Genomic DNA, 16576 nt, shown 5'->3' on the forward strand with positions numbered 1-16576 from the left:
AGAAGCGTCCCAATAAAAAAACGAAAACACGCAGATTTATCAATAGATTCATTTACTAGAGTTGGTGTATCTCTTGCCACCTAGCATTCGTTGTGTACCCTCAGTGTCCAGACATATAAATACGCTCATAAGTTATATACACGTGCACGCGCGTAGCGCGATTGGTGACGTGCTGTGATTGTTTCCTGAAAACGAAGTCTCGAAAAATGCATCGCCCGGTCGTAGCAGTCGGGCCGTGAGAATCTGATGAGGGCGGCTGCAGCAAGTGACGGCAAGAAGACGGATGGCGGCGAAGCTGCGTTGACCGGAGCCCGATCACCCGAGCCGGCCAAGGAGTGCGATTCGCTGAGCGTCCATCTGCGCGAGCTGACGCGACCCGAGCGAAGGTACATGGTCGCTGGATGCATTTGCTCGCTCGTCATGGGCCTGAGCATACCCGTGTACGCCATCTTCCTCGGAGACATGTTCCAGGTACGTGACTGGCGCCGCTCAATATCCGCGCTCGGCGTTTGGTCACACTAAAACACACTAGCCGTGGCCATGTGGCCGTCGCAGCGTATACCTGAAAAAAAGGAAATATGGACACAATAGAGTCACAATGGTAAACTGATGAAGAAAGGAACTGAAACTATACAACTCATGCAACTTCCTTCCCCCTTGTTCCATTTTGGTCCTATGGATCGTTTAATTTCCCGTACTGTTTTAACGCCGGGAACGTGTCCATATTTTGTGTGTTTTGTTGTCGCCCTAACTCTAGACGGGCGTAACGCCTGTGCACGCCATAACGCATGTGCACACAATTTCTCACAAGCTAAGAAAGGTAGCCCAGTAAACACACAGTCAGCCCACTGTTCTTAGCTCCAAGCAAACCATCCAAGCGTGTTCAACAATTAAAAAATTAAAGACGTTCGCATTCAACTGCTAATTATGTGACAAAATTCCCCACGTGTAGGTCACATGTCGTCTATGCAATACATGCTGGGAAAACGTACACATCAAAAACTGGCAAATGATTGAAAATAAAGCAAGGAAATAAAATTGGGGACCCTTAAGCTTCGCCTTTAAGAGTTCAACGCGATAGCGAAATCCGGCCCCTAGTGCGCACTTCAACCACTAAGTGCATACTTATTAATGTGTGTTGTTACACACACACGCACACGCACGCACACACACACACGTGTGCGCGCGATGTATCTATAGTAGTGGTACAGGCCTTCGATCTAAAGCACTTCCCTGCGCTAGAGTCGAGACATGTTTCTCACAATGCCTCACAGATGGCAGCACATTATCTAATGTTTGCTGTTTGCTTGATATGTTTTCCGCTAGATGGATATCGCTGTGCAATTTTAGAGCTGTTTGCAAGTTTGTGTTTTCAGCGCTGATGAGTGCACTATCGCGGCGTTTTTCGAAGCATGCACACTAAACATTTTTGCACCCTTAAGGGTGTAAAACGGTTTGTCGCCAGACGGACACCCTTAGGGTGTTATTGACTACACCCTTCAATTAGGGTGTTAATTTAACACCCTAAAGAAAGGGTGTTCAGCAAAAATTTTATGGGGTGTTAGGGTGTTAGCTCGTATTAACACCCTTTTGTATGGGTGTTGGAAGGGTGTACACGATTCCTTTCGCGTCATGTGTAATGGCCGAAACAGAAGCTTTAGGTGGTCACAAACGGCGTCATGCATGTGTTCCTGCGGATGTCATTAATTCGGGGTGTACTACCGAATTTGCACAAACGCGTCTTCATATTGCCGCGCGTCTTATGTTTCATTAGTTGAAGCTACACCCACCAAGACTGTCAGCAACGCGCAGCGCAAAGCGCGCCACATTGTTCGCGAAGCTTCCCGACCATTGTAGATCGTTTTGTTAAGATTGCGCGCCGCCCGCGAATGTTCCAGCTTTGTCGAGAGATAACGCCGCCACCAGCGATATCGCTGGAAAGTTCGATAGCGCCTGTATAAAAGCCGACACGCTTGACCGCTAGTCAGTTGATCGACGGTCGACGCTCTCTTCGCCGCTGTCAGTGTATTGCTTTTCAATTTCCCGGCCACAAGTTCGGCCAAATAAACAGTTTCATCTCTGACGTGCTGTCTGCTGCCTTCGTCAACGTCACGACCACGTGACATCTGGTGGAGGTGCTGCTTCATGATCCGGACGCCACCGCGGAGCGCTGACCCAAGCCCAAGCCGCGACGAGGACGACGGCAAGGAAATCCCGGATCGTCGAACAAGCCGCAGGCAGAAGGGACTGCAGCCAGAGCACGGGCTCCTTCCCGAAAAACCCAGGCAGCCGCAGATCTCAACATCGACCACAGCGACGATGACCGACCACGTGCAGCCTGCGCCAATCTTTCTCCGCCAGCCCAAGGAGCCGCCAACCTTCCGCGGATCGTCGTTCGAAGACCCGGAAAGCTGGCTCGAAGCCTACGACCGAGTCGCCCTTTTCAATGGCTGGACCAGTGACGACAAGCTACAGCATGTCTACTTCGCCTTGGAGGACGCAGCTAGAACATGGTTCGAGAACCAAGAGCGAACCCTGACAACATGGGACGTTTTTCGCACCAGGTTCCTGGCAACATTCACCAGCGTCGTTCGCAAGGAGAGGGCCGAGGCTCTGCTCGAAACCCGCGTGCAGCTGCCAAACGAAAACGTGGCACTCTTCACAGAAGAAATGACGAGACTGTTCCGCCACGCAGACCCTGAGATGCCCGAGGAGAAGAAAGTTCGCTTCCTCATGCGAGGAATCAAGCAGGAGCTGTTCGCGGGACTGATCAGAAACCCACCCAAGACCATCCAAGAATTCCTCGCGGAGGCAACAACAATCGAGAAGACGCTCGAGATGCGCACCCGGCAGTACGATCGCCGCGCATTTAAAGACATCGCAGCTGTTCACGCCCTCGGCTCCGACGACTTGCGCGAGACCATCCGAGCAATCGTGCAAGAGGAGTTGCGGAAAATTCTACCTTCACCGCAACCTCAAGTAGATTCCATCGCCGACGTCGTGCGCCAGGAAATCCAGCAGTCTCTGGGCACCCCCGAGTCAACGCAGCCGCAGCTGCAAGCAGTGACATATGCTGCTGCAGCCCGACGCAACGCCCCCCCTCCTCGACCAAGTCAAAACGCCGTGCCGCCCCAGCAGTTCCGCCGCCAGGCACCACCGCCGCCGCCACCGACGTCATACCGCCCGCCAGCCGGCCAACGATACACGCCGAGGAAGACCGACGTTTGGCGCGCCCCCGACCACCGCCCACTCTGCTACCATTGCGGAGAAGCTGGCCACACTTACCGCCGCTGCCACTACCGACAGATGGGACTGCGTGGGTTCGCCATCGACGCGCCGCGTCCACAGCAGGGTGAACGACCACGTGACATCGCCGACTATCTGGCAGGAGCGCAGTGGACCCCCCGAGGACCTTCCCGATCGCCGTCGCCAGGCCGCTACGCCTCTCCCCAACGCCGCCAGTACACTGGCCCATTCCGGGGCCGGTCGCCTAGCCCGTATCCGGAAAACTAAGGGCAGCAACCGATGGAGGTGCGGTTGCTGTACGACGAAACATCGAAGATCCTCCGCCGCCGACGACGACGCCACAACGAACCCTTGAAGACACGACGCGAACCAGACAGAGCCCTGCCGATGAAACATCGCCGACCGAAGCAGACCTGACGACGCAACGGGGAAGCAGAGGAACACACCGACGTAGCCGTGACCCCACGCCACGACCTAACTGCAACGCGAGACGACGAACTAGCGACCTCGACGTCCTTATCGACGGCCACAGCGTCACAGCTCTTGTCGACACCGGAGCCGACTATTCTGTCATCAGTGGACCGTTCGCCGCGAAGCTGAAGAAGTTAGGACAGCCTGGGAAGGCCCCGAAATCCGGACAGCTGGAGGTCATCTAGTAACACCGGAGGGAATCTGCACAGCGAGACTCACCATTAACAACCGGATTTATCCCGCGAACTTCGTAGTCCTGCAGCGTTGCTCGAGAGAGGTCATTCTTGGTATGGACTTCTTAAGCCTTCATGGTGCAGTCATCGATCTGAGATCCAAGTCGATAACACTATCCACAGAAAAAGCACTACCACCGTACACGCCGCCAGGGAAACACGCCTTGAATGTGCTGGAAGACCAGGTCACCATTCCCCCTCGCTCCAGCGTCATCATTTCCGTCGGCACTCAGAAATCAGCAGACCTGGAAGGCGTCGTCGAGGGCGATCAGCACATGCTTCTTAACCGTCAGATTTGCGTCGCAAGAGGCATAGCCGAGCTGCGCGATGGCAAAGGAAAGGTAGTGCTGACAAACTTCAGCCACGAATATAGGCACCTAAACATTGGTACGACGGTCGCCTACATCGACGAATTCGTGGACGCCAGCAATGCTTTCGCCTTCTTCGATGCTACCGAACCTGCTTCGAAGGATCGAGATCCCCAAACAGATTTCGACGTCAACCCGAGCCTCCCGAAGCACAAGCAAGACCAGCTTCAAGCCCTGCTCCTGCAATTCAAGGACTGCTTTTCGTCATCGTCAAGAATTCGACAGACCCCAGTCGCGAAACATCGCGTCATAACAGAAGGTGCCCGACCAATCCGTCAGAGCCCGTACCGAGTTTCGACGCGAGAACGCGAGGCAGTTAAGAAACAGGTCGACGAAATGCTACGCGACGACATCATCCAGCCGTCGAAGAGTCCGTGGGCATCCCCCGTGGTGCTAGTGAAGAAGAAGGATGGAACTCTACGTTTTTGCGTCGATTATCGTCGCCTGAACAAAGTGACGAAGAAGGACGTGTATCCCCTTCCCCGAATAGACGACGCCCTGGATCGATTACACAACGCAAAGTACTTTTCGTCGATGGACCTGAAGACCGGTTACTGGCAAATCAAAGTCGACGAGAGAGACCGAGAAAAGACTGCCTTTATAACACCAGACGGCCTGTTCGAGTTCAAGGTCATGCCCTTTGGTCTTTGCTCGGCACCTGCGACATTTCAACGCGTTATGGATACAGTACTGGCCGGCTTGAAATGGCAGACTTGCCTCGTGTACTTGGACGACGTCGTTGTGTTTTCCTCAAACTTCGACGAACACCTTCGGCGCCTTGAAGCTGTACTTCAAGCAGTCAGGACCTCCGGACTTACCCTGAAGCCTGAAAAGTGCCGCTTCGCGTACGAGGAGCTCTTGTTTTTGGGTCACGTGATCTGCAAAGATGGTGTTCGCCCGGACCCGCGCAAAACAGCTGCCATCGCTGCCTTCCCGCCACCCACCGATAAGAAGGCCGTACGCCGTTTTCTCGGCTTGTGCGCCTACTACAGACGATTCGTCAAGGAATTTTCACGAATAGCCGAGCCACTAACGCACCTCACGAAGACCGACGTGCCATTCAAGTGGGAAACGGCGCAAATCGAAGCATTTCAAGAACTTAAACGACGCCTTCAGATGCCTCCGATACTAGCACATTTCGACGAAGACGCCGATACGGAAATCCACACCGACGCAAGCCGCGTAGGACTCGGCGCCGTCCTCGTGCAGAAGACTGACGGGCTGGAAAGGGTCATCAGTTATGCTAGCCGGTCGCTATCAAAGGCAGAAATCAATTATTCCACAACAGAAAAGGAGTGCCTGGCCATCATCTGGGCTACATCGAAGTTTCGCCCCTACCTCTACGGCCGGCCCTTCAAAGTTGTGAGCGACCACCACGCCTTGTGTTGGCTAGCTAACTTGAAGGACCCTTCAGGTCGCCTCGCACGGTGGAGCCTACGACTGCAAGAATTCGACATTACCGTCGTGTACAAGTCCGGACGAAAACACTCTGACGCCGACTGCCTGTCTCGTGCCCCTGTGGACGCGCCGCCGCAAGACGACGACGATGACTGCTTCCTCGGAACTATAAGTGCCGATGACTTCGCCGAAAGGCAACGAGCCGACGCGGAACTTGGGGGCCTTATGGAGTACCTCGAGTGCAAGACCGCCGATGTTCCGAAGGTATTCAAGCGAGGACTGCCATCGTTTTTCTTGCGGAACGGCGTTCTCCTGAAGAAGAACTTCTCGCCACTTCGAGCGGACTACCTTCTTGTCGTGCCCTCATCATTGCAACCAGAAGTCCTCCAGGCCCTACACGACGACCCGACGGCTGGACACCTCGGTGTTTCCCGCACGCTCGCCAGAATACAGGAAAAATACTACTGGCCACGCCTTGCTGCCGACGTCACCCACTACGTTAAGACTTGCCGAGATTGCCAGCGACGGAAGACACCGCCGACTAGGCCAGCGGGACTTCTGCAGCCGATCGAACCACCTCACCGGCCGTTCCAGCTAATCGGGATGGACCTACTGGGGCCGTTCCCGACGTCGACTTCCGGCAACAAGTGGATCATCGTAGCAACTGACTACCTCACCCGCTACGCCGAGACAAAGGCCTTGCCCAAAGGCAGTGCGGCCGAGGTAGCCAAGTTCTTCGTGGAGAACATTGTGTTGCGTCATGGCGCCCCAGAGGTCCTCATCACAGACAGAGGTACCGCCTTTACTGCGGACTTAGCTCAGGCGATCTTCAAATACAGCGAGACGAGCCACCGCCGCACAACCGCCTACCACCCGCAGACCAATGGCCTGACCGAGCGTCTCAATAAGACCATCGCCGACATGCTGGCCATGTACGTCGACGTCGAACACAAGACGTGGGACGCCATCCTTCCATACGTGACATTCGCGTACAACACGGCCGTACAAGAAACGACGCAGATGACTCCATACAAGTTGGTCTACGGACGGAGCCCGGCAACGACGCTCGACGCCATGCTACCGAACGTCACCGACGAAGAAAATCTCGACGCCGCCGCTTACTTACAACGTGCCGAAGAAGCTCGACAGCTCGCCCGCCTGCGCATCAAGACCAAGCAGAACACCGACAGCCGTCGCTACAATCTTCGACGACGCTTCGTGGAGTACCAGCCCGGCGACCGTGTCTGGGTCTGGTCACCAATACGACGACGCGGACTGAGCGAGAAGCTTCTGCGACGATACTTCGGACCGTACAGGGTACTTCGACGTCTCGGCGCACTCGACTACGAGGTTGTCCCCGACGGCATCATGAACTCTCAGAGGCGCCGAGCTCGACCCGAGGTCGTGCATGTGGTGCGCCTTAAACCGTACTATGCACGTTAACGCACCACAGGACTCTGTTTGCTTTCTTTATTAGTTTTCTTTAGTATTGCATGTATTCATGTTCTGTTTTTAAGCATCGGGACGATGCTTTTTCAGAGGGGGGCATTGCCGCGCGTCTTATGTTTCATTAGTTGAAGCTACACCCACCAAGACTGTCAGCAACGCGCAGCGCAAAGCGCGCCACATTGTTCGCGAAGCTTCCCGACCATTGTAGATCGTTTTGTTAAGATTGCGCGCCGCCCGCGAATGTTCCAGCTTTGTCGAGAGATAACGCCGCCACCAGCGATATCGCTGGAAAGTTCGATAGCGCCTGTGTAAAAGCCGACACGCTTGACCGCTAGTCAGTTGATCGACGGTCGACGCTCTCTTCGCCGCTGTCAGTGTATTGCTTTTCAATTTCCCGGCCACAAGTTCGGCCAAATAAACAGTTTCATCTCTGACGTGCTGTCTGCTGCCTTCGTCAACGTCACGACCACGTGACAATATTGGTTTGGCAAAGGTCGTGTTCACATAAGGAGGGCTTGGTTGGAAAGACACCCCAAATTAGTGAAATCTGCAGTGATCCATGCGTAAGCCTCGTGTGTTCATCTGAAGCTTCAAATTCGGTCATCACCCACTTGTGCTGCATATTAAGGATCATGAAATGAAATCAGAAGTAGTACACACATATAAATATGTATATACAACATCATGTACGAGCATATGTACAAAACAATGCTTAATATGGCTTCCACATCCAGTCAAACTGGTCTGCAAAACATAACACTTGATTTTCAAAAAATATAAAATATTTATTTTATGCTTTGATACAGAAAGGTATGAAAAATTGGGAAAGAACAGGCATGGGTAATGATCAAACTTTTTTTACGTACAACAAAATTCGTGTTATGTGCACTTTGACAACAAACATAAGCTAATCGAATCTGCCAATGAGGGTGCCTAATACCTGAAAATGATTTGTTAAATTAAAATAATGAACTCCTTATTAAGATGTCTTGAATAGTCAAAAAATCTAAAACATTCTTACTGTGCTCGAAAACTAACAGACCCTTTGCATTATATCAACACTCAAAATATAATTCAAGCAAACAGATGCCGAAAATCGCCCGTTGTACTAAGAATTGCAAAACTGAAACGGGCGCTTTCATACAGCAAGCCGTTTCATTGTCCTTAACAGAAATTGTTCATGTTTGAGCTGGAGGTAGGGGAAATCTGCAAAACCGCAAGTAGATGCACTTGGACCCACAGGAACACCACTGTCTAGTTGATGCAACATATGGCACCTCTGAAATACCGCTGTCAGTAGATGGAGCACGAGGGATAGCAAGAATGTCACCCTGCATTGAAAAATAAAATGCATTGTGACTGTGTACTGCATATGCACCTTGTACTACAGCGCAAACGCAATCGTAAACACGTTCCCGCTATTTATTGTGTCCTCGTGTGTTCGAGCACTAATACAACGTGAATACACACCTACTTCCCCAGACCCGTTCGCTACAGTATAGTGTCCTGTACAGTGCAGAAAATTTAGTGCCAGTGTAATTGCATGCATAATTAGTTGCGCAGGGAACAAACGGCAAAGGGGACAAAGCTGATGCTATGGGCGCTACTGGTCTCCCTGTGCATTAAAAAAAGAAGGCGCACACAGTGGTGAACCTTTTCTACAGCTGCTTCTGTTTTACGAGCTGGAAAAAATTATTAATATATGGAGCACCTACTAGCTCTGTGATCAACCTAGGCGAAATATTGTGCTGTAATAACTGTCATATACGCAACAAATGAAACCACCAGACAATAATAAGCGCTGTCTAACAAAGAAACTAGCCCTCGAACAACTACTTAATATATTAATATATAATTATTAATTATTAGCATATTGGGCTAAAAATGTGAAATCACGCTTTTTGGAATATTCGGACAAATTCGAACAAATGAAGACTTGAGTGCTACGCATTCATGTCTTTCAAGTAAGATATCACTAACACGTAATCGTTCTAAGCCTGCTAAGGTTAAAACGTAATTGCGACGAATCGCCAACCAAGACTATACCCTGTCGTCGTGGCTGGCCATATGCATACCGGTTGGCGCATGCCGCGATCACGATTTGTCGCGGAAAGATTAACCGCGTCCCTCAACTCGTGATATGGCCGACTCCACGCAAAACGTCTTTCGTCCTTTGGGAAAGCGAAAGGCCTATCAATAAGTCTGACTTCAGCGCGAATGCATGCGGCAACGCCGTTACAGATAAACGCCGGAAAGCACGAAAAACGCGGTTACGGCCATCTATGAACTTGCCAGTACGGCACAGCCTTACAACCATAAGAAAGTGAAGCCATCGGCCACAGCGCTGTTGTATGCGTGCTGCGCGGATTAAATAGGTGACGAGCCAAACGCGCCTGGCCGCCATTGGCTGCCAACCTTCGTTCCTTGTGATGAACCGCGAAATACGCGTCCGTCGCGGAAACAAACAGCTGGCCCTCGCAAGGCCTTTCGCTTTCCCAAAGGACGAAAGACCTTTTGCGTGGCGTCGGCCATATCAAGAGTTGAGGGACACGGTTAACCCTGCCGCGACAAATCGTGATCGCGGCATGCGCCAACCGGTAGGCATATGGCCAACCACTACGACAGGGGCGATTCGTCGCAATTACGTCTTAACCTTAGCAGGCTTGGAACGATTACGTGTTAGTGATATCTTACTTAAACGCGGCACCTGCGCTCTGATAGGAGAGGAGCGGGTGCGAAGAATATTCTACAACAGGGGGTCGGCAACCTGAAGCCCGCGGGGCATTATTATGTGGGCCCCCCCCACGCAACGTCAGAACCTCCCCCCCCCTTCCTCTTTTCACTACCTATCTGAAGACCGACATGGCAGTTCTGACCTCAAATGAGGTTAGACAAGAACAAAAAAAATTACAGCATATCCACGGAGTGAATGATGATGAGTGGGCGAAGCTGCGGAGGTTCATCGGTAAACCGTGAATCTTCCGTGAATTCTGCCCAGTACATCATCACCGACGTGAGATCGGGCGCGTTTATACTAAAGGTTCGATGAGTTATGACGACTTGCAGCTCACTTTAATTTTACATGTACGCTGTGAATTTTCATTGTTTAGAAAACCATTGCTTTAGAAAACATGTGGCGTCTTTCGTTAAGCAGCTGGCGTCTTTTCGCTTTGCTTTAGAAACATCTGGCGTTCTTTGGTTTTGCTTTTACAAAACATCTGGCGTCTTTCGTTGGTTTATTTCGTCAATCAACGGCGTTTTTGAACAAAATTTTTATTGTTTAATCACGCACAGGAGAAATCTAACCAGGCACTACCTTGGAGGTAAACAATGGCTGCTAATGGGAATGAGAGACAGAAGAAGTCGGCTTTTAGCTAACACTTACACTTCTACTTCTACTAACGTTTCCTACTGGAACATGCCAATGGCTGCTAATGGGGAATGAGAGACAGAAGAATTCGGCTTTTAGTTAACGCGCACGCTGCGAATTTTTTATTGTTCAACAACGCACAGGAAAAATCTCCCACCGGCACCACCTTGGAGGTCAAAGCGTAAGACTTGTTACGCACTACTACTACGACTACGACTACGAGGGACGAACGGGTGCCGCCTTAAGGAGCTTCGCCCCTAAAATTGCTTGCCGTTGGCATTACAACGATTGTTTGTAAATTGCAATCTTAGGAAATGCGTGTAAACACAAACGTGACTTCGATTCCAGTTTTGTACGTTATTGTTCGTTCCACGAATTCGTTTGCTTTGACTGCAAACCGTCCATAACGCTGAGAACATGGACCGTCATAATAAGTTGCGCCGCGCGCGATAGAGGCCGAAAGGGGAGGATCAACCGGTTGGAAAACGTGAAACTGCACGTGCCAAAGATCATGATGTGTGTGTATGTGTGTGTGGGGGGAGTTGGGGGGGGGGGGGGGGAAGGGCCCCCGAAACAGCACAATGCAGAGAAAACACGAACAAGCAGCGGCAGCGAGTGTTTCGTTTACGTAATTTTTTTTCATATTTTTCTTGTTTCGTGTGCAGCTTAACACGGGCGTTATGAGTCCCCAAGTAGCCCAACTGTCGACCCTGTTGCATTATATAACCTAGGTAGGTGTCCCGCCGCATTGTACGAGCTCAGGCAGATATTCACTTACATCCGAGTATTACACACGCGCTTTGGGGTATAGTGACAAAATGGATGTGCGCAGCGGTCCACAGCCAAATGTAACATGAAGCGCGTAACAGCCGCTGCCCGACACCGCGGACGGCGCACTTTCGACGCTGAAACGATTCGCTTCACGAAGGCAGAGAACAAGGCGCGGATTCGAAGCGCGGCCGGCGCGACAGCAAACAAATATAATATCTGGGGTTTAACGTCCCAAAACCACGATATGATTATGAGAGACGCCGTAGTGGAGGGCTCCGGAAATTTCGACCACCTGGGGTTCTTTAACGTGCACGTAAATCTAAGTACACGGGCGTCAAACATTTTCACCTCCATCGAAAATGCAGGACAGCAAACAAAGGACGAAAGAGTTCAGAACAACGGGTGCTGCGCCTGCGCGAAATTCGTCACAGGCGGAAGCGGCCGCCAAGCTTCCCTGTTCTATTTAGCAGTGAACCGCTCCCTACATACAATGACACCTCACGCAAGACACAAACGCTAACCACAACAACATAAACGAGAAAGCAGGTACTCGCCTGGAACATTCGTGATAAGATCCCATACCGCCAACAATGGCGTCACAATGGCACGGCTGAATCTCGACGTATCCATTTTCGACAGCGTACAGCCACTTTCGCTGAGAAGACGCATGGCTAACGCACAACGTAGGGGCGACATCTTAGATCACACCACGCGCATATCAATCACAGCTGCACAACATATAAGTTAACACATCGCTATACGCGAACGAAAACCAAACTATACAGCACGACGACGCACAACCACACAACCACAGCCAAACGAGAACTAAGCACAGCGCGGCCGGCGCAGCTTCCCCTGGCTAGAGTGACCTAGAATAGGGGGAGTGTCCAAAGCGCCGGCACCCGCGTGGGCCTTTTGCCGTGAACTCCCGCGCCGCGCCGCTGCTGCGCCGGACCCGTGGGCTTTTCGCACTCGGGAAGCGCGCGGAAAGCCAGGGGCGTCTGCTACGCGCTGTAGTTTTTTTGCGCCGCGGTTCCACACAGGGCACTTGAAGTCTACTTAACTTTTATAATGCAGTGCGTAATGGAGCTTGTGTTAGTGCTCGCGCAACAACAAAATGCAAAACATCATGCGTCAAGCGGCATCAGCGTGGTCTAGTTCCGGTCACAAAGTTCGAGAACGTTGTTGCGTGTGTAAAAACGCGCAAAACGGACACGCACAAGCAAAGAACGAAAAAAAAAACCTTATTCGCACGAGTAATCGGGCAATAGCATCACGCATGCACAAATTAAGAGTAATAAAAAAAAGAAAATTGCATGCGCAGTCAGCTGAAATATTTGCGCGCAGTGACCACTTCACACTACGAGCTTTTTACTCATGGTCGCCACTGGTTTGCCAGCTATATGCACGCCGCTTTAATCGACAATTCATTAGCCTCCACTAGCTCTTCATTATGAACGGAGCACACCGGGATGACGCAAGGGAAACAAAAAAAGAAAAAAAAAGAGTAGAGACGGCTATACGACCGCAATGCTGTTCGCTTATTTTTGCCTCTGAGGTAGCGTACAACAAGGCTCACCGTGCGCAAACATTTGAAAGAAAAGCAATGCCAGGTAAACTAACCTTATTCCACAACTTTTTGCATAAAAGGCGTTATATAGGAAATGCTTTACAAATATCCAGATATCATGAAACAAAGTTACAAATGCCTCCATTCCCCCATTCTTGCTGTAGAAGCTGCCTGAACCGAAAATACGGTAAGAAATTCACAAATAGAAGTGCACGTAATATCTCAATCACTTCAGAAAATAGTTCAAATGCTGAGATCCCTTACGTACCTAGCCTGAAAAAATGCAACACTCGCATTTATATATGTTTTCACGCTTCTCGGAGGTTGGCGTTCGCCCAGTTCAGAGACTTTACAAAAAATTGTGGACGAGTGGTTACATAATATACAATTGTTTCCGCGGCAGTTGAATGCGCGCCAACAGGGCACCTGACCACGATTTCCTGCTTTTTCCTGATGACCTCAATATAGCGTCCACCACAATTTCGTGCTGAAGCTCCGGAGTACTTAAATAGCGAGTCTGCTCATCTCTTGAATAAAAAAAGAGATGACCAGACGGGTAAAGCAAGCCTCTTTTGTCCCGCAGACGCGTAAAATCAGCTGCTCTGAACTGAGAATCACGTTTGTTTTCGGGCGATCGCTCGTAACATGAAGTGAGGCATACACGCGATCTTGCACTGTTATCGTTTCATTTTCTTTGGTTTGTCTTTTTTTAAGGCTAAAGCCTTAGATGCCTCATCACACACGAAAATTGACCGTCGGCGTCCCGCGTAGCCAACACGAGTGATGCGCAAAATCATCACGCGGTGACGTCGACAGAACATGTGACGCCACTATGACGTCATTCAACGTGACGTCATATGATGACGCCATCGCATGACATGGTCGCTTTGCATTGTTGCCTCCGTGATCGGGGCCGATCACGGAGGCAATGTAAACGCAGGTGAGGTGCAGAAAGCTTGCAATGCCTTCGATCCTGTCGGCAGTCCGAAACCACGTTATGTGCAGAAAGCTCTCGGAGAGGGGCGAGGGAGGATCAATGCATCGACTGACGAAAAAGATGGCTTTCGTTTTCGAGTCATCTCAGGCGAATGCATAAGGAACCACGTTTTTTTTTTCACGTAATTTTTTCGCATACATTTTACCTATGCGGTGAGTTCTTCAAAATGTATGGCTAACATGTTGACATCGATATTGGTGACCACCACGTTTTTTTATAACCTGACGTAAGCAAGTCGTCAGAGCACACATCGTCAGAATTATTTCTGGCTACAGAAAGCGGGTTTGCGCGCCACACACCATATTATTATTGTTAGTCTTTACACAAATGGCAAGCATGTCAAGTAGTGATGCCATGACCTATCGGTCGTGTTGGGCATACGTACATTCGTGCCCCTCCGTGCTAATTTTAGTGTATACCACGTGAACGAGACGCGTGTAATTTTTTACTTTTGGTACCGCGGCCACGCCGACTGACACATTCGGCTTCGCATGAAATGGCTTGAAACAGCAGAGCGCAGGAGGCAGCCTTGTAAAACAAATCGAATGCACGAAATAAAAGATAGGATATGAAGGGTGCAAACGCGTTAGCATGCATGAGCTAGTTACTACGTGCATATGTGCCACGTTCTCCTGGTTATCTCCAGTTTATTATCTCCTGCAAGTTTACGTTCATCATTCCACACGAAAGTAAATTGAGCGCCTTTTCTCACGATGAAGTGCGTGCAGGATGCGTTCATCAAACAGCCGCGGAAGTGTGGACCAATGCGGTGAGAAACCAGCTGAAAGGATATATACAAAATCCCTTTTTCACAACATACAAAATAACAAACGCGTTCTCTGTGTGATGAGTCGCTGCAGTATTATGTTGCAGTGACACAGTATTAAATATAATTTCCGCAGTTTTAGCTAATAGTGGCCAAAATATCACGCGTGTAGCAGACGCTCGCCGCTTTGACGCGGCTTCCGCCGCGGAGAATGCCCACGGGTCCGGCACGGCAGCGCCGCGGCGCGGGAGTTCACCGCAAAAGGTCCTCGCTCCTCCCATGTATTCGCGCGGCGCTTTGGACACTCCCCCTATTCTAGGTCACTCTACCCTGGCCCTGGCTTCCAGGCTAAAAGCACCCCACGTGATCCTACGAGCTATCACGTGACTGCCGACTGTTTCCATCGCCAGGAGCGCTAGGAGCAAAGGAGAGAGCGCACAGCCTTGGCTTCCGAGATTGAGGGTGCGCTATCTCGGAGGCGATGGCATAGTTTGTAAGAATGGCAGATTGGGCGTGTTGGTTTAGCATATTTGAAGTGTAAGGCGCGGTAACGACGACGGACAGTACGCACAGGCTTGTGACAGCGCGTGTTGAGCATATAAACTGTGCTGTTTTTTAAGTAAACATTGTTGAAAGTGGCGCTCTGTGTGTGTACCTTACACTTCAAATACGATGTCATAGCGTGCGTAGTTCTCGCTCCCACCCGCTGTTGCCGTAGTCTTCGTCTTTTCTCACCCTTGAGCAGTGGGATGGGAGTTGGCAGTGCGTGCGCCGTGCCGTGCATTCAGCCATCATTGGGTTTACAGCATATGACTTGCACTTATTGTCATGCCGTAAGTTTTACGAGCATGCGCGGTCATGCACGCGCTGCGCTAAATCGGCGCAGCATGTGAGGCGACATGTATACATGCATGGAGTTCGTGGTGTCCTAGGAACTCTCTTATGCAAAGGTGAGCGCAGGGAGGGGGGGGGGTGCGGCCGCTTTCTCAAGTAATCCGTAAGGGGGCGCCAATTCTGCCCCATACATTTACTCTGTCGAACCTCTCGCGTCATCTTTAATGCGCAGGGTTATGGCTGCGCATGCTCTTCGACAATAATGTCAACCGAGGACCATCGATGGCGAATACGAAGCACAGTTTAACTCCTACCTTTACCCCCGGTGGCCGTCGGTAGAAACACGCCATCGATTCATTTTCATTTTTGCATCCATGGCTCATCCATGGTTGATCTTGTTTTGTTCCTTTCGGACTCGACAAAGTGCAAAGGGGGGGGGGGTGCAGTGAGACTTGCCCCCCCCTCCTGATGAAGAAATCTGAGCGCGCCTATGTTCTCATTTTCCTCGTTCGGTAGCGAGGTGCTAACATTATTGTTACTCATGTGTGTCCCCTTAAGGTGACATTGATTTCCTTCCGAGTCTTTGCTTACCTTTTCCAAGTGCTTCTGTGCGGAAATAACGTGGAGAAATTGTGCGGCCACTTTTTGGCATCGTATATGGAACCGATAATGATTTCCCTGCAGGTTTCCCTTGCATGGATGAGTGGTACGAATTCGGGTATCGAAGTGTTAGCTTCCGTAATGTTTACATTAGCTGGCTAATTAGTACCACAAGGCAAGTGTCATTGTGTCCCATCTTGTTTAATGGACCTCAGTGAGGCCTCGGCTTACTCTAATGTTTGTGGACGAAAAATTGATATCACAGATACATTTTCCACTGCACGCGCGTAAACAAGTGGATCGTGAAACTTTATGCATCAGTGTGTCATGTATGCATATTTATGTATGTCAGAATTGCGTGCTCTATGTTGTATACATTCCACATGTACAATTGTACTATATTAGCCCATATCTTGGTCTGTTCAAAGTAATTCTTTTTTTGTCCGTCTTATTGGCTAAGCGAACAATTAAAAGTGTTTATACCGAAACTTGTAAAAAGTGTT

General features: G+C 50.4%; 1 protein-coding gene across 1 annotated transcript in view; it reads left to right on the forward strand.

Annotated features, from left to right (window-relative positions):
• The window catches only part of LOC119385426 (ATP-dependent translocase ABCB1-like), a 132463-nt gene that overhangs the window by 58260 nt on the left and 57627 nt on the right, over positions 1–16576 (forward strand). The window contains exon 12 of the mRNA XM_049413986.1: positions 226–471. Within this exon, the coding sequence (XP_049269943.1) occupies positions 226–471 (246 nt within the window). The remainder of the gene's footprint in view (positions 1–225; positions 472–16576) is intronic.

This window comes from Rhipicephalus sanguineus, chromosome 3 (assembly GCF_013339695.2).
Source record: "Rhipicephalus sanguineus isolate Rsan-2018 chromosome 3, BIME_Rsan_1.4, whole genome shotgun sequence".
Taxonomy (NCBI): domain Eukaryota; kingdom Metazoa; phylum Arthropoda; class Arachnida; order Ixodida; family Ixodidae; genus Rhipicephalus; species Rhipicephalus sanguineus.